General features: G+C 41.2%; 1 protein-coding gene across 6 annotated transcripts in view; it reads left to right on the forward strand.

Moving 5' to 3' along the window:
* Nucleotides 1-8,320: 8,320 nt before the first annotated feature.
* PRKAA1 (protein kinase AMP-activated catalytic subunit alpha 1) overlaps nucleotides 8,321-18,623 on the forward strand; it is a 33,563-nt gene continuing 23,260 nt past the window's right edge. For 2 of the 6 annotated variants that reach the window (XM_040630480.1, XM_040630482.1), the window contains exons 1-2: nucleotides 8,325-8,457; nucleotides 9,693-9,816. Coding sequence is in view for 3 of the 6 variants with exons in the window: in XM_040630476.1 (XP_040486410.1) it covers nucleotides 8,331-8,457 (127 nt within the window). In the remaining 3 variants the exon portion in view is untranslated. Of the gene's footprint in view, nucleotides 8,458-9,692; nucleotides 9,825-10,121; nucleotides 10,213-18,623 lie in introns of all 6 variants that reach the window. The other 4 variants (XM_040630476.1, XM_040630477.1, XM_040630479.1 and 1 more) reach the window with 3 other exon arrangements.

An 18,623-nucleotide genomic window follows, 5' to 3' on the forward strand; every position in this document is an offset into this window, starting at 1 on the left:
AATGATGCAAATTTTAAAGTCATTTGCAAGGTTGTGGTGTAAGACCTAATATTAAGGTTCAATATTATATGTTGCCTTGACATCTGGTACTATTGAGGGGGGCTCAAATGGCCCAGCTATAAGTTCCCCTCCCCATTCTGCTCCCATAGATAAGTTTCAGTAGCCAAACAACCCTCCTTACCAAAAGGCCAGGCATAGTTAGTGCCCTCCCTGGGCAGTGGGTTAAGTTCCCTGTCAGCTTGTAGAATTATTCAAATAAATAATCACATTTTTCACAGGAACCAGGAGGCATCCCACCCTATTGATACTACAAAGCCTGCCTTCCGAAGCCACTGGTTGTTCATTCTGTTGATGAGTGCCATCCTGAGTGCTATGTTGTGCTCCCCACCCCTAGGCTGTGAGTATATGTGACCAATACACTATTGATACATCTGTCCTGTGTTGGGTGTTGTGTGTTTGGCCATCTGCATAACCTTAGGAAGGGAATTCATCCCTCACCAACACGGTGCACAGGAGATTAACACAAAGATTGGGGCATCCCAGGATGGAATACAGATTGTGACAACAAAATCTACTGGTATTATACCTGTATAAGACGGCCTCACTGAGGAGTGTGGAGGGCAAAGAAATGGTGGAGTCCAGCTTAGCACTCAGAAATGAGGGGGAATCTGTAAGACTAAAGACAAAAGGAACTGCACACAAGCACTGGACTCAAGTTGATACAGTTGTTATCCAGAGGGGTAGGGTGAACAATTCTGATACTTCTATAAATATATAAATAAATATATATGGCACTCTGATTGAGCAATTAAGTAAATGGTTGTTAGATAATGGAAGCTAGGTTTCTCACTGTTGGAGTGGGAGTTTACAGGTAAGCAAAGGGAAGAGACGAGGATAACTTGTGTAGAAATGGATTAGAGTTATGTGGATTAACTCTAATAGATTAGAGTTGTATGAAATCATGTTTAGCTTATTATAGATAGGGGCAGTTGTACATACAGAAATATTCAGAGATATGGGTATATTTATTGGTTAGTATATACACATATATTTCCTTGCTCTGTCAGCTGAGAGGGTCTAGAAGCAATGACATTCCAAATGCCAAATCTTGGGTTCTAATACCACTCTCCAGTAAAAGTAACCAGGACACCTTGGAGAAATGGCTGATTCTAGCCCTGGGGCAGGAAATATACAAGATGATCCTAGGCCATCTTGTAGTGCCAGAAAGTAAGAAAGTGCTAAACAAAAATCAATAAAAACGACGCTGATGGAGGTATGTCAAAAGGATACAGGAGCTAACTGAAAAAGCACCCACTGATCAGAGCTGGGACAATTTGAGAAATAAAATGAAGGAAGTATTGGATTATAACCCAGTTATAAAATAAATATTCATGAGTCCACGCTGCTATAAATAAATGATTGAATAAACAAATAAATGGGAGAGAAGAGGCAAATCTCCTGTGAAGAATGCCAAATAATTTATGTAGATACACACCCGAAAGGAGGGAGAGCACAACTCTCCAATCCTCTCCAATCCTTAAGTGTGAGCTCTGGTTAGCGATTCCCTTCAAAAGAATACAGAAAGGAGTGCAGCGTGGAGAGAAAAAAAGAGAGTAACTCCACAGTAGAGAACCCTGACAAATCCAACCTTTGGCAGGTAATTAAGGTGAACATCAACAGTGATTAACGGTGTGGATAGTATGAACCCTGATATGATGTGATTAGAATCTGTCTGTGTTCTTCCTCCCAAATCCGTAACATAGTCTAGCCATGAGAAAAGACAAATTCCAAAAGAGAGGCATTCTACAAAATATCTGACCAATACACCTCAATACTGTCAAGGTCATCAAAACCAGGAATACCTGAGAAATGGTCACAGCCAAGAAGATCCTACAGGGGCAAGATAACTAAATGTCCTGGAACAGAAAAAGGACATTAGGTAAAAATTACAGATATTGGAATGAAGCGTGGAGTTTAGAAAATGATAATGTATCAATATTGGCTCCCTGATTGTTACAAACGTACCAAAGAATGTAAGGTGTTGGGATGCCTGGGTGGCTCAGTCCTTTAAGTATTTGCCTTCCGCTGGGTCATGAATTGGACTCCCTCTCCCTCTGTGATCTCTCTCACTCTTGCTCTCTCTCAAATAAGTAAATAAAATCTTAAAAAAAAAAGGATGTAAGGTGTTGATAATAGTAGAAACTGGCTGTGGAGTATATGAGATCTCTGTACTATCTTTGCATTTTTTCTGTAAAGCTAAAGCTGTTCTAAAAAATAAAGTCTAGGGGCCCCTGGGTGGCTCAGTTGTTAAGCGTCTGCCTTCGGCTAAGGGCCTGATCCCAGGGTCCTGGGATTGAGCCTCTCATTGGGCTCCCTGCTCCTCTGGAAGCCTGTTCCTTCCTCTCCCGCTCCCCCTGCTTGTGTTCCCTCTCTTGCTGGCCATCTCTCTCTCTGTCAAATAAATAAATAAAATCTTTAAAAATAATAATAAAAAATAAAGTCTACTAAAAAAGCATCTGGGGCAGCACCTGGGTGGCTCAGTCAGTTAAGCGTCCAACTCATCATTTCAGCCAAGCTCATGATCTCAGGTCCTGGGCTTGAGCCCGACGTCAGGCTGCGCACTGAGCATAAAGCCTGCTTGAGATTCTCGCTCTCTCTCCCTCTGCCCCTCCCCCCACTCGCGCTTTCTCTCTCTCTCTCTCTCTCAAAAAAAAAAAAAAAAAGCATCTGGGAACCTTAAAGAGTAATGTTTCCCTTAATAATAACTGAGGAATAGGAATTTAGGGGAAGGAAAATATGATAAACCCAGGGATGAGGTTAGAACACTGAAGAACATACCTTTAGTAACTACATCTTTGTTAGAGGCAGGCTGTAAATTTGGGCGAACTGAAGCGAAGAGGCTTTGCACGTCTGTTTCTTACAGCACCCCTTGCATTCTTACAGGACACCCCTGCCCTGAGGACAGGATGGCAGCGCAAGCCCAGAGGGCAGCGGCATAGGAGTCAGTCTGTAAGGGATACTGCACATCTCTGGGGCACCAAAATATCACCCAAATTTTTATTTACCTGAACTCTTCCTGGAAAGGAGTGGTGAAAAAGAACCACTTTGCTAAGTCACTTGGGGTGGGATAAGAAGTCCCCCGCTACGGAATGCCTGCTTAGACGGAATGCGTGCTTGGAGGGCCTACTGACTGCTGTCCAAGAAATGAGGGTTTGGTAACAGCAGCATCTTTGCTCCCTGGGACACTGCTCTAGCAATCCTCTATTCTGTGCCTTTCCACTTAGATAAATGTCAAACAAGCAAAAAAAATTTAAGATTTTCATTTATTTATTTATTTTTAAGATTTTATTTTTTAAAGTAATCTCTACACTCAACATGGGGCTCAAACTCATGACCCAGAGATCAAGAGATGCACGCTCTTCTGACTGAGTCAGCCAGGCACCCTAATGTTGAACAAATTTTTAAAGAACATTGTTTTGAAGGGAACCAAACTACTGCTCTGAATGGAGAGACAAATTATTAGCCCATTCAAAGTATCCAAGTGTTTATCAGCTCCTTTAATACCAAGTTGAATAAAAGCAAGTCTAATAGCAACCAGAAACAGGACAGTCCAATTACTTTTCTCTCCCTTATGGTCTCGGGGATATTATTTCCTTTAGCTGATAAGAACAGGGCAGCAAAGTTTAAAGTCACATTTTTTTGGTGAATGAATACAGTTTTCTGCTGCTGATCATGGATAGATCCATATGCCTGATACTCAGGGAATCAACGGGGAGGTGGGCAGGGTTGACGTTTTCTCATTAATAGTAAGCCAGCCAACCAGGATCAGTCAACCACCTGTACATAGAGATAGGTCAAGGGAGTCCACACAAACGTGCTAAGATTTTCCCTAGAAAACAGTTCTGGGTGTATATCTACAAGGGTAATTGAAGCTTAAAATCTGTCATCATGAGAGAGTTCCAAACATTTTTACCTAAAATGTTTCTAATTAGGAGTTAGGAATCATCTACTCTAAACAGGGTACGATCATCCATAAACTAATTTAAATCACTGTAACTTCTTGGGAGGTTCTGATATAAATTGACTACTTTTTTTTTCCTGTCTTCTTCATAGGTTTATGTTGTTTCTGGACCCTTCTAATTATCCATATTCTCTAAGTAAGTCTTCTATCCTTGGATCCCTTAATTCTATGAACTGGGGAGATCTCATTCATACTCATTGCCCTACCTCATCTGCCATTTGTTTGGTGATGACACCCAATCTGTGTCTCTAGGCTGAACTTTCTTTGGAGTAATAGACCTGTATTACCAGTATCATCCTGGATATCTTTACTTAAATGTCTCTTAGATGTCCTAGTGTTACAAATAGAATTCTTTATTTCTATAGAACTCTATTCCCCATCCCCCCAATAATCCCTCCAGAGGTAGAGAGGTAACTAAGGTTTCTTTCTCACCGTCTCTGTCCACACCAGTCTCTGCACGTTGCTAATTCCATGTCTATGTCTTAAGCCTTTCCTCTGCATACATAGTGCTTGTCTCATCATTTCTTCACTAGATAATCACCAATTCTCCTGTTTTATCACCACTTTGGTCTTGCTCTTTTCCCATCCACCCTCCATACTGAATTCTGAGTTAAATTTTTTTTCTAACAGTTAAATAATTTTCGACCCTATAACATATGCATAAGGTGCAAAACCAAAAAGTTAAGAAGGTTCACAGGGAAAAGTCTGCCCCTTGCACCTGACTTCTTGATCACTCTTTTCCCTTACCAAAGGCACCCATAGCCATCAATTTCTTTGGTAAAGAAAGTAATTCTAAAATGCATCAACTTCACGTCTTCTGTGGCTCATCACTCTATAACGTCCAAATTGAGAAGTACATATGAGGATTTTCAGGATTTGTTCCTGTTTCTCTTTTGTTTCTTCTAACAAGTCCCTCTACATCCAGATTTCATCCTCTGTAACTACTTTGTTCTTCCCTGAAAAGCCAAAGGCTTCTTTCCCTCTGTGATTTTGCATATGCTCTTCCCTCTACCTGGGATGCCTTGTTCCCCAGCTTTCCCTGTACCCCATGCCATCATCCTTCTTTGGGTACAGTGCAATACCCCTGACTATTCCCCTAAATATATTCAAGTTGAAGCCTTTATGGATCTCCACAGATAAAGGTTATGCCTTCCCTTCATGAAACCCTTTTCAAAGGACCATATGTAGGGGGCTCCTGGCAGGCTCAGTTGGTGGAGCATGTGACTCTTGATCTTGGGGTTATGCGTTTGAGCCCCATGTTGGGTGTAGAGAGTACTTAAAAATAAAATCTTAAAAAAAAAAGGCCATATATATGTTTTTATTATAGCATCTATCACATGGCTTTGCCATGTTGAAGGCAGTACTCTGTTCCTTTGTTTTTTGAGTCCTCAGAGTCCAAAAACGAATACCTCCTTGTTTAATAAATATTGAATATTAGTTACAATGTAACTACAACTAAGCTAAGGACATATCATGCTGCATTCGTAGAGAAGTGTAGTCCTTAGAATTTTTAGTTCTGGCCACCCTATTTAGAGAAAGAGATTGAAAAAGTATAATATCCGCCTGACAGTGTATAGTTTACTAACACTGTGATGGCCTTAACAAGAAAAGACCAAGAGAATGCATAGCTCCCATAGACTCTCTGAAGGACCAGAGAGGAAACGGCTAATTACTTAGCTTCTTTCTGAGACCGGAAGTTCTCCATCAGGGTGTTGGGTCATTGTGGTGTGTCTTCATCGTGCTGAGATGTACTGCAACTTATTTGTACTAATTAAAGTTGAAGTACTGAAATCTGAAAACAATTTACCTTTCCCTCCCTCCTAAATTAGTGTGAAATCAAGGTTGCTTCTGTAAAGTCACTCCTGCCCACTTACATTCTAATATACTGTGCTTGAGATGTGGGCAGGGTCACAACTGATGGGGCTGGAAACTGGATGCAAACCAATTTGCCTTATCTTCTCTTCTACCCTGGGAGAATGTTGAGCATGTGAATACTATCTATCCTGGGGGGGGGGGGGAGGAGGAATATAGAGAATTGTCATCCCAGACTATGTGCTCCTCAAGGGTAGGGACCATGAATTTTCATTTTGTATTTATCCACAGTGTCTGGCAGTGCTTGAGGAAAGAAAGGAGTGAGGGTTTGCAGATGGAGCAATGGGAGAATGAAAGGAAGAGAGGGTGGAAGAAAATGTGACAAATACTATTTTAAAGGAATGAAGGAAAGAGAAAAAGCAAAGGATTAAAGGAGGCTTATCATTACTTTCTCAGAAACTGTTAATTGAATTCAGTTTTTAAGTCATCATAGAAAAAAAAAAGCAGTAAATGCTGCTTAGAGACTCTGGAAGACCAAATAAGGTCACCTCTAAGTTCCTACTCAGTCCTTTGATCTAAGAGTCTAGGTTTTATTTCCCCAACAATGCTTTTGAGTGAATAGTGGCATTTAATGAATATGTATTAAATAAAACTATAAAATATTAGAACAGAAACAAACTGGTTTCTGTTAAAAAAAAAACAATATTATTTTCTTAATTGGGTTTTCATAGTTTCATGAAGAGACTGGCAATTGGTTTGCAAAATTCAGCTTCAGTTTGCTCCTTTGTAAGATGCTCTGTGGCTTAACCACACAGGGCTGAGGTCCCTCGTGACTTTTTTCTTTTAGGTTAAAAGAAATAACGGAATTTTGCTAGGTTAAATTCTAGACATGATGCAAATTTAAAGTAATTTAAGATGATACTTCTAGGTAAGGGATGAAAGTTTTTTTGTTTTGTTTTGTTTTTCTAAGAGAATCCAGTAAACTATTTCTGCTTTGTAGAGATCCAAAATGTCTGGGCTGCAGAAACTCACAAACAAGTAAAGGTGAAGAAACCAGAGAGCAAAAATTACAACAGTAACCACTGCCCAACCCTCAAATATGTCAGTAACCAAAGACTTCTTAACTTCATGGTCCTTCAGAATATGTGCAGTCCATAATACAATAGAAACTTATTATCCAAGGCTAGTTGTAACTGTTGTAATTCTAAGCTCAAGCTTTTGCTTCTTTTGTAGTGCCTTGCTTGGAACAAAGCAGTACTTAATACATGTTACTTTGATTTCATAAACAGAAAGTATATAAAAATCAGAGGAGCTGGGTAACTTTGATTAGGAACACAAAGGATAACATTTTTAGTCTTATTTTTATATTATCTTCTTGAAGAGTTCAACTCTTTGCCCACTGACACTGGCCCAAATGCTATGACACTGCAAAACTGAGATCATATCTTGTTTTTTTTTGGACACTTCATTTTGCCCATGTCAGCAGAATACAATTGAGCAGTGAACTGGCTTAAAAATTTAATACAAGTAAGCATACTTTCTCTACTTCCCCTGTGATATGGCACATCCCATTTGTATAGATAATAGACTAAATTTTACTCATTGCAAGTACAATATATATTTGATTGACTTGGTTGATGCAATTATAAGCCTTGTTTTCAGTTCAAAGTCTGCATTTTGCCGGTAATCTAAAAATATTAATTCCTATGTCTGTAACATCCCATTCCTGAGCACACATACATTCACAATATTCCCAACCTGCTCCTTCCAATAGAGCTTGCTTTGGGAAGGAAATTTCAGAAAAGCATCCAGAAGGAGGAAAGCCCGACGACGCTACTTGAGCTGTTAGGTGCCCAATAGCAACTTACTGTTTCAAAGTAACAACAACAACAACAAAGAGCAAGGGGGATGGGTGGAAAAAGAGGAAACTCCATCAAAGATGCGAGTGACAACTCCCAGTGGCTTTTAGATGCCATCCGCACAGGAAAAATGAAGAGGTTAGAAAACAGAGACAGGGCGGTGTCCCCTGCCATGTTTCAATTCACGCTGCGTTAGTAACCAGCCACACAACTGCCTCACCCGAGGGGGCTTCCTCAGCGCCCAACTGTCCCCTCGGAATCGCAAGGAGAGCGCTACCCCTCCCCAGGAGTAACGATTAGGGGAGATCACTGCCGGCAGAAACTCCGCCACAGAGGAGAGCAGCCGAGGGGCTGCCGCCCTCCCCTGCGGTTCAGGAAGCCCACTTCCGCGCGCAGGTGGGCGGGCGCCCCAGGCCGAAACGAAGCAGCGCGAGGAAGCGGGGTACCGGTGGCCTTCCCAGCGACCCCCGCCCGCCCCGCCAGGGGGAGCGTCTGCGCCGGACTGCCGGCGGCTGGGACCCGGCGGGCGGCGCTGGGCGGCGGCTTGGCTGCGGGGCTGCCCTCCCGCGTCCCCACCCCCCTCGCTGCCCGCCCCCGGCGCGGCCCTGCCCGCCCCCTCCGCCCCCTCCCGCGGCGCCATGCGCAGACTCAGTTCCTGGAGAAAGATGGCGACAGCCGAGAAGCAGAAACACGACGGGCGGGTGAAGATCGGCCACTACATCCTGGGGGACACCCTTGGCGTCGGCACCTTCGGCAAAGTGAAGGGTGAGGACCCCTGGGCCAAGGGTCGGCCCCAGCCCGCGATCCGGGCGACTTCCGCCTTTCGCACCTCTTCATCCTCCCCCGCCCCGGCGTTCCTTCTCTACCGGGCTCCGCAGCCCCTGTCCTGACTCCGGCGGGAGCGGAGTCAGAGGCCACAGCGGGACTGCGGCGCGACCCTCCCCGGCCGGGTGGGGGTGGGGACTGGTCGCCATGGCGACGGCGCCGCGGCCTGAGGGGCTCGTCGGTGTGAGGGGCGGGGATGCGGAGGTGCGAACTTTCCCAGGTGGGACAACCTAGGGCTGCGCAGCACGCTCGCAGCGCTGGGTGGGGGCGCCGGGATCTCGGCCCGGAGCCCTGGGGAGAGGGCCTGTTGTTCGCTTGGGCTGTGCTCCCTTGGCTCAGGGCCAGCCCATCGCTTCCCTGGCAGTCCTCAGCATTGTCCGTATTTCCGTCCTCTTTAGGAGGTTCTCGACTTACCTGCCCGGGCTGATTCTCAGGTGTGAAATATGTTTCCCCCCCCCACCGCCTCCCCCAAAAAGTAAGCTTGCTTTGGGGGTAGCTTACAGAATTTTTTAAAAAGGGCCATCTCGTTGGGAAGGATGACCAATTTTTTTCGGAGCAGTTAATGAATGTAAACTGGTCCTGTATTTGCGATGCATGGTTTATGTTCTGAATGAAGACTCCGTGCCTTCAGTGTTTCTGAATTATCAGTTTTGCAGACTCTGTGTGCCAAACCTGGTATGTAGTGCAGATGTTGCCTCCAGATAGCCAGATAGTATTTATTAGCCCATTAGTGTAGTCCATTTCCATTTATTTTCTTAGGATATTTATGTTTTAATAATTTAGTGCACATCATTTGAACTTTTTTTTTTTTTTTAAGTAAAGTGTGCAATCTCTTACCCTTGTGTTTCAGCACAATATTCTGGAAATAACAAACTTGATCACCAGTCCACCAATTCTGGCACAAGAAGTTTAATTGCAAACTTTGTGAGGCATAAATATGTTTTTTTTTTAAATATTTGACTTTGTTATTAGGGATGTAGAGGAAGGAAGCATGGAACTGAAAAATATAATTCATGCATTGGCATTGGATATATAATAACCTATGACTTGCATATACTAAGCTCTTGGTAAATATTTGACTTGAAAGAAAAAAAGTTGTGAAAGTCTGTACGGTGAATTAACTAACTGAGCCTTGCTTTACCGGAGCTAAATAAACATTTTCTGATTTTATCTAGGGATGGAAGAGGAGAACCCTTCCTTCTCTTGCTCTTTCTGAGTCATAGAACTGGAAAATTGCTGTATAGCCCACAGGGAAGCAACTGCCTAAGCCTTCTTACGAAAATCAGCAAGGCCAACAATGTAAGAAAGTAAGAAGCAAATGCTAGAATAGGGTAATAAGAGCCATCAGGGTGGGTCTGTATTAGGCCAGTAAGATGTCTCTGTGCCCTCAAAATTATTTATTTTTGGCTATGTTGTCTCTTTACTTGTTAGCAATTACAAACTGCTTTTAATTTACAAATATCTGTAAGAAATGCTCATTAATGCCCCCAAATAGTGATGACAGTCTTGATATCCTCACCCCTCCTAGGGTTCTGCTTGGATTAGGGTGCTCATCATTCTAATAAAGACCTGTGCAAAGTCAGGTTCATTTTCTTACTTGCTAGGTGGCTTTTGGCATGGCAGATAGAAAAGCAAGAGGAAATTTTTCATTTTCTGGATTTGACCTGTGATGTGGCTGTGACATGAATCCTTCCAGTGAGTGCTGTTCCTTAACCTTCATTCTTCCACATGTGCCTCTCTTGAAGTAAATACTATCAAAGTCAACCTCTCCAAATTATAGAAAAGCCAATATTCATCAGAGAATCACAGGTTTCATAGATAGGGTTAAATTTGTTCATAAATACATTAGTTGATATTGGTCAAAATCCTCAACCAGTGCATTTTTAAGTTGTTAAACAGTTGGGATGCTTTTTTTCAAGTACAGTAATAGAAAATCCAGCTCAACCTAGCCAAGAACATCTCTTTCTGTGGTTCTCCAAAGCATGGAAGCTTCAGCATACCTGTCATTGGCTCATCCATTCCCTGGGGCCAGGGATGTCATGTGCCAATTGGTTTAGGCTTGTGTTCCTGAGTACTAGCAAGGGAGATAGCATTACCCTTGGTGGAATATGGCCCACTGTTGAATGTGTGTGTGTGGTGGGGGCATCTTCTTCTGAAGTACTTAGTGTGGGGAGACAGGTTAATACCTATACAGAATGGGTATTCAGTGTTAGGAGAAAGAAAGGTGGACATAGATGCTCAGTGAGCCAGCAAAAACAGCTGTTACAATGGTGATGTTGGTAACTTACATAGCCTTACTTTGACAAGAATTCTTATCAATGATATGATTAGCCATATATTTCAACGGAGATAATTTGGAGTAGCTAGAGCTTTTAAAATTAATTACGTAATGGGGCGCTTGGGTGGCACAGCGGTTAAGCGTCTGCCTTCGGCTCAGGGCGTGATCCCGGCGTTGTGGGATCAAGCCCCACATCAGGCTCCTCTGCTATGAGCCTGCTTCTTCCTCTCCCACTCCCCCTGCTTGTGTTCCCTCTCTCGCTGGCTGTCTCTATCTCTGTCGAATAAATAAATAAAATCTTAAAAAAAAATTCTTAAAAAAAAATTACGTATTGGTAATTTTAACGTGGAAAAAGAGTCTAATAGAAGATATGATATTGATATGCAGAAAAATTCCCAATAGGGTATTACATGCTTAGAGGAAATTTAATTTTGGGGACGAAGGGAACTATAAATTCCCAGTGATTATTTTGTTTCCTATTACAGGCTTAAAAAGTCATTTGGTAATTTAATGATATTGCAATGAGAGAGTTTACACAGACTACTAGGGTTGGTTTGGGATTATGCTTGAATTATCTTTTATTATTCCCAAGTTATCTTTTTTTTTTCTTCCTGGTTATCAAGGTTTTAGTCTCTACTCCCTTGCAGGGTCCACTTGCCTTTCCCCAGGTACAGCAATTATAAAACCATGGGTGAACAGCATCATGTTACTACTGCAATAAATAAAAATGGCAGTTTTTGTTAAGTTTTCCAAGAAAAGATAAGACGGTCTCTTTAGTGGTATAGGTGGTCTTCAGCAAATGAGTTGTTTATACATGCAGCCTATTTATTAAGTTGGTGAGTATTTTTCTACATAAAACTTCAATTTCAGGTAAATAGGTGACTGTTCTCTTTGTGAATCAATCACAGTAGAAATTATTTAAAAATTTCTTTAAGGAGTACCTGATAATGCAAAAAAAAAAATTCTTTAAGGAGAGGGATTCGTGGCTGGCTTAGTCAGTAGAGCATGCAACTCTTTATCTTGGGTCATGAGTTCAAGCCCCACATTGGGTGTAGAGCTTACTTATAAAAAAAATTCTTTAAGGAAAAAAATCTATATATTATATAAATATGTATATATATATCAGCATGGGTAGATCTAAAGTTTATAAGGTCAGGCCACAAAAACCAAAGAAGTAGAAGAACATGTACTGTCATATTATTTATATAAATTTTAAAATCATGTAAAAACACCCAGACATTGCTAGTGAGAGTAAATTGTTGCTACCTCTATAGAGGGTGACAGTGTTTATTAAAGTTAACCCAGAAATTCAACCTCTAGGAAATTGTCCTATGGATATACTCGTGTGTGTGTGTGTGTGTGTGTGTGTGTGTGTGTATGAAATGATGAGTTATTCATTACCATATTGCTTATAAATACAAAAGGTTGGAAACATTAAGAAAAAAACAAGAGACTTTATGTAATTTAGGAAGCAATTTCCAAGGTGTATTTTTAAGGGGAAGAATAAGAGGGTAGTAAACAAATGTGTATAGTATACCTACCATTCGTGTATAAAAAATAGGGGCAAATAAGGTATTTAAGTGTAACTACTTGCACATGTATGGAGTGTCCCTTTAAAGATACACGTGAAACAGTTGCATTCGTTGTTCAGTTGGGGGGTATCTAGATAGCAGGGGGACATTTCACTGTATATCTTTTTGTGCTCTTCAGTTGTGCAGTCCAGGCATTATGTATTCAAAAGAACATATAAAATTAAATTTGTAGAAATAAACGTAGGGAAAACATTGTTACAATATTGTTTATGGGTTCCTACTTGAGGGGAAGACCAACACCACATGGAAGGAAGTGGTTACCTCTGGGGAGGGAGAAAGGAGAAAGGGATCTGGGAGGAGGCATACAGAGCTTCACTTGGATCTGTGATGTTTTATTGCTTAAGCTGGTGGTGGGTGGAACATGGGTATTTGGTTTGCCTTTTGGGATGCCTGAAATGTTACGTTAAAAAAAACCTGCCTCTCTCAGATTTCCACCTGTAGCTTTTAAAGCTCAACCCTCTGCAGGATTAAGTTATTTCCCTTATACTTTTAGGGGTGAGATTTTTTAAAAAAAATATTTATTAGAGAGCACACACAAGTTGGGGGGAGAGGCAGAGGGAGAAGGAAAGAGAGAATCCTAAGCAGGTTCCATGGCTGAGCAGGTTAAAAAAACCCTGCCTCTCTCAGATTTCCACCTGTAGCTTTTAAAGCTCAACCCTCTGCAGGATTAAGTTATTTCCCTTATACTTTTAGGGGTGAGATTTTTTTTTTAAAAATATTTATTAGAGAGCACACACAAGTTGGGGGGAGAGTCAGAGGGAGAAGGAAAGAGAGAATCCTAAGCAGGTTCCATGGCTGAGCAGGGAGACCAATGTGCAGCTCAATTATACAACGCCAAGATCATGACATGAACCAAAATCAAGAGTCTGATGCTTAACCGACTGAGCCACCCAGGCACCCCGAGAGTGAGATATTTTTTTTATTACTCTCTTAATTTTAGAGTGAGAATGAACTAGGTGATCAGTAGATACTCTTTGTGATACCAGAATATCGGTAGATATTCTGCAGTAGATATTTCTTTGTGGCATCTCTTTCCTATTTACAATGTTCTCTTTCAAAGTGTGATCTTGTTTCACTTCAGGATTACATGTCTGATTAGAAGAGTGTTTGTTTCAGTGTCCTACAGGTAGACAGTTCCCTTTAGGAAACAATAGCAGGTTGCCTGCCAGTAGTTGACTAAGCTGCTGTTCTTTTTTTTTTTTTTTTTTTTTAAGATTATTTATTTATTTATTTGATACAGAGAGAGACAGCTGGCGAGAGAAGGGACACAAGCAGGGGGAGTGGGAGAGGAAGAAGCAGGCTCCCAGCGGAGCAGGGAGTCCGACGCGGGGCTCAATCCCAGGACCCTGGTGGGATCACGCCCTGCGCCGAAGGCAGACGCTTAACGACTGAGCCACCCAGGTGCCCCTAAGCTGCTGTTCTTGTGAGGGAGACATGGTGAATTCTAGTAACCTTTGCTGTGAGTGACCTGCAGGTCTTCCATGGCAGAAATATCTGACCGTTTTGTTCAAAAGCAGTATCGAGGGGCCCGTGGGTGGCTCAGTCGGTTAAGCAATGGATTCTTGATTTTGGCTCAGGTCATGATCTCAGGATTGTGAGATGGAGCCGCATGTTGGCTCCGCACTGATTGGAGCCTGGTTAGGACTCTCTGCCTGCCTCTCTCTCTGCCCTTTCCCCCCACTCACACTCTCTCTTTTGCTCTCTCTCAAGGAAATAAATAAAATCCTTTAAAAAACCCAATATTTTAGCACTACTGTAAAACAGTGACAGTCTAAAGGGTAAAGTTTTGAGCTTTGGAAAGAGGGGTGGTTCTCTTAATGCATATTCCTGGCAAGGTCCACTTTTACTGATTGGTTGACTCTGGAACAACAATTAATTTGGCTGCAACTGAGTTTAGTTAATGGAGAATCCTTTGCTTAGTTTTGAGAAAACAGTTCAGGCTTTGGGGTTTGATATTGTCCCCAGCTACCCCCCCCCTCCGCAATCTTCTACTGCATATTGATGGCGCGGTAGAGTAGATAGGTCAGAAGACTTGAAATCAGAAGGCCTATCCCAACTTGATCACTTAATAGCTTTACTTCATCAAATTATATAATCTCTTAGAGCCTCATAATTACCTATATCATAGGTTTGTTGTGAGGCTCAAATGTGATCATGTGTTTTTTCTAAGCTATAAAACACTATTTTCAAAAGTATTGTTACTGAAATTCTAATATTGAAGTTTGTTGGTAATTGGGTTCAAGGCAAAATATCTGTTCCTATAATTAAGGAAAAGAACAGATTATCATATGGTAGCTTTAAATTACCAAGATTTTGCTGGGAAGAAAGAGGGAGAAAGACGATGTTCAGAAGGGCTACTGCCTGTTCTGAAAGAGAAAATATTTGAGCCATCAGTGTTGGGACATTATTTGAAGACCTTGGAGGGAAAAGCCTGTATCCAAGTAAGACAGGTTAAAAATGTTTAACAGGTTTCTTTACTAGGTGGTCCAGAGCCATTCTTGTGTTAATATGCATAGCGGGTTTCCAAAAGGGAGAGCATACGTCCTTTCCCAGACTTCCTTGCTTACGAAATCTTTTTCTGTGTTGAGGCTTCAGTGCTAGTATTTTGTAGGATGTAATTCTTAAAATTCATTGTAATAATTTTAGTTTTATGATTTTTCTAGCCCATAGAACATTCAAATTCCCAGATTAGAACATTGGAGACGGGGGGCTGTAAAAGTTGACTCCTGATAGGTTGTGAAGGGTGAGACACAACTTCAAAAAGCAGAAAACTGGGGAGCTGGAACATAATAGCCTAGGAGCAAGAAGTCCTAGCCAGCCAACTCCCACAGATGTCACTGTGTGAGCACCGGGTAGTAACTGATGCTCATACAAGGTGAAACTTTGCTTGGTTCCCAGTCATTATGTACAGTGTGTTCCATTTAAGAATTCTTGGGGCGTTTGTAGTACAGATTAGAAAACCTGCTTCCAAAAAAGATTACTTTTGTTAACTTGTTAATTTTAATGGTGAATATCATATTTTAGAAAAAAACTATGTTTCCCAAGGCTGCAATAACAAAGTACCACAAGCTGGGTGGCTTCAAACAACAGAAATTTATTCTCTCAACGTTCTGGAGGCCAAGTATCCAAAATCAAGGGGTTTGTAGGGTTACACTCCCTCTGAAGGTTCTTGGTGAGAGTCTGTTCCTTGCCTCTCCAGCTTTTGGTGGCTCCTGGTGTTCCTTGGCTTGTGGTAGCAAAGCTCCAGTGTCAGCCTCTGTCTTCCCATGGCTTCCTGAGGGCGTGTCTATGTTCTCTCCTCTTACAAAGGATACCTGCCATTCATTACATCTAGAGCCCACTCTAAATCTAGGATGATTTCATCTTCAGATCCTTAACTGATTACATGTACAAATGCCCTATTTCCACATAGAGCACATTCGAGGTTCTGGTGGACATGAATTTGGGGTGCAGGGGCACTATTCAATCCATTACACTTGTCATTTTATATGCTTTTGGTTTTATGCTCTTGGTTTCTCCCTTATAACACTTTAATTTTTGAGAAACTTTTGAATTAGTGTGGTAGAATGAATTAAATGTATTCTTGGTATCTTGTCTTAAAACATTGAAATTGATATGAGGCAGGTTTTTAGTAGACTGAATTAATTTTCTCATATAGGAAAAAGATCGTAGTAGCAGTACCAGGCACATAGTAGGTGCAGGTACTTAACTATTTTTTAAATTAATGATTGAATTTTTAGAATAATTCTTACTGGTATGAGGCAATTTAGTATATTATTCTTTTCAAAACTATTAAGACTATAGGGGTGCCTGGGTGGCTCAGTCGTTAAGCGTCTGCCTTCGGCTCAGGGCGTGATCCCAGGGTCCTGGGATCGAGCCCCACATCAGGCTCCTCCGCTGGGAGCCTGCTTATTCCTCTCCCACACTCCTGCTTGTGTTCCCTCTCTCACTGGCTGTCTCTCTCTCTGTCAAATAAATAAATAAAATCTTAAAAAAAAAGTATATTATTCTTTTCAAAACTATTAAGACTATAGGGGTGCCTGGGTGGCTCAGTCAGTGTCCAACTCTTGATTTGGGCTCAGGTCCTGATCTCAGGGTTGTGGGATTGAGCCCTGCCTTAGGCTCTGCACTAAGTGGGGGTTGGGAGGTCTGCTTGGGGATTCTCTCTCCCTCTCCCTGTGTCCCTCCTCCCAATAACAGTCTCTCTCTCTCTCTCTCTTTCTCTCAAATAAATAAATAAATCTTCAAGAAAACCTATAAGACTATAAATTAAAGATTCCTCTGGTATGTTCAACTTCTTAGATTTGTTTTTTAAAAGGACATCTGTATTTGTATTATACTATATGTAATGCTCTTTTGAGGATTATTTTTTTAAAAACTTATCACATTTCACTTACTGTTTTGGGAAAAGCACAAGTTTTTGAGACAGACCGGGGTTCGTGTTTTGATTTTCATCTTCGTGTTCCTCAGTTACCCCAAAAGTGTTACTAATAATGTCAGTCCTCTAGGGTTGGTTACAGTTAGAGCATCACTAGGTTTGGGCACAAAGTGGGTATGTCATGGATATTAACTACACAGTTGTATATGCTAATTGTTACAAATCAACTAGATTCATATTTTTTTAAAAATCTGATTTAAATTCAAGTCTGATTAGCCTGTTTTTTAGCTTTGTGTTCTTGTGTGACTGGATAAACGTTCCTTTAGGTAGTAGGTGAAATCACTGTCAAGGACTTGGTGTTAAGTGTGGATGTTTAGCAATATTATGTTGAAAATTAACCCAAGTCAGGAAAGGGTTGAACTTTGGAAGCTAGAAATCTCAGGATGGGTGATGATGAAAGCGGGGAGGATGGAGCAGGTTGGTGGAATTGAAGCTTATGGGGATGGGAGCTAGATGTATAGAAATTATAGCTGTTAATTATTTAGTACTTATTATGGGCTTAGATAAAGGGATGCTACTGAATCTAAGTGGATAAGGAGGACAAATCAAAAAGCTGATATAATTGACCATATGGGGATTAAAGCAGAAAATTTAGGGCTGATTATATAGGGATAGGGGGCAGGTTTGGGAACAATGGAAAATAAATAGCTCTAAGTAGTGATAGCCACCATTTATTTATCAAGCATTTGCTGTGCCAGATACCATGGGAAGGGCTTTACAAACCCTACTTCATGTATTCCTTACAGTCACTCTTATATGCAGTATGTGGTATTCTTATTTTTACAGACAACTGAATAGAAGGTTGAAGTAATTTAACTTACCCAGGTCAAACATTAATAAATAACCTTCATACTTGAAAGAACCCAGGTCTATGTGGCCACAAAGTCTATGCTTCGTACACAGATTGCCTTCTCATGTAGTAGGAGAATGGGGCATCTTTAGCCCTATTTCTGAAAAAAGGTGAATCTAACACCTGTTACTGGTTTTTTTTCGTTCCCTTTGGGATTTTTTAATTATGAAGAATATAAAACAGTAAAATTTGAAAAAAATCACTGTAGAATAACTATTTTCGTTTTAGCACATTATCATTGTCATATAAATATTTTTGGTATAGCTAGAAAATGTAGAATGCATATATAGTTTTTGTTTGCTCTTTTTTTTTTTTTTTTAAGATTTTATTTATTTATTTGACAGAGATAGAGACAGCCAGTGAGAGAGGGAACACAAGCAGGGGGAGTGGGAGAGGAAGAAGCAGGCTCATAGCGGAGGAGCCTGATGTGGGGCTCGATCCCATAACGCCGGGATCACGCCCTGAGCCGAAGGCAGACGCTTAACCGCTGTGCCACCCAGGCGCCCCTGTTTGCTCTTTCATATTTATAAGAACATTTTCTTTTCTTTTCTTTTTTCTTAAAAGATTTTTAAAAATTTATTTGACAGAGTGAGAGAGACAGAGAGAGGGGGAACACAAGCAGGTGCGAGTGGGGAGCCTGATGTGGGGCTCGATCTCAGGACCCTGGGATCATGACCTGAGCCGAAGGCAGACGCTTAACAACTAAGCCATGCAGGCACCTCTGTAAGAACATTTTCTATAGTCTTCCTATGAGAGAGTCTGTTATGTTATAATAGCATAAACTGTTCTCTGAAGTTGATTATTTAGGTTATTTGTAGTCTTTGATCTTAAATAAGACACTATAATAAATATGCACATTTTTTTTTGTTTTTTGTTTTTAAAGTTTTTATTTATTTATTTGATACAGAGAGAGCACAAAACAGGGGGAGTGAGAGAGGGAGAAGCAAG

Source organism: Ursus maritimus, unplaced genomic scaffold (assembly GCF_017311325.1).
Source record: "Ursus maritimus isolate PB19 unplaced genomic scaffold, ASM1731132v1 scaffold_15, whole genome shotgun sequence".
Lineage (NCBI taxonomy): Eukaryota > Metazoa > Chordata > Mammalia > Carnivora > Ursidae > Ursus > Ursus maritimus.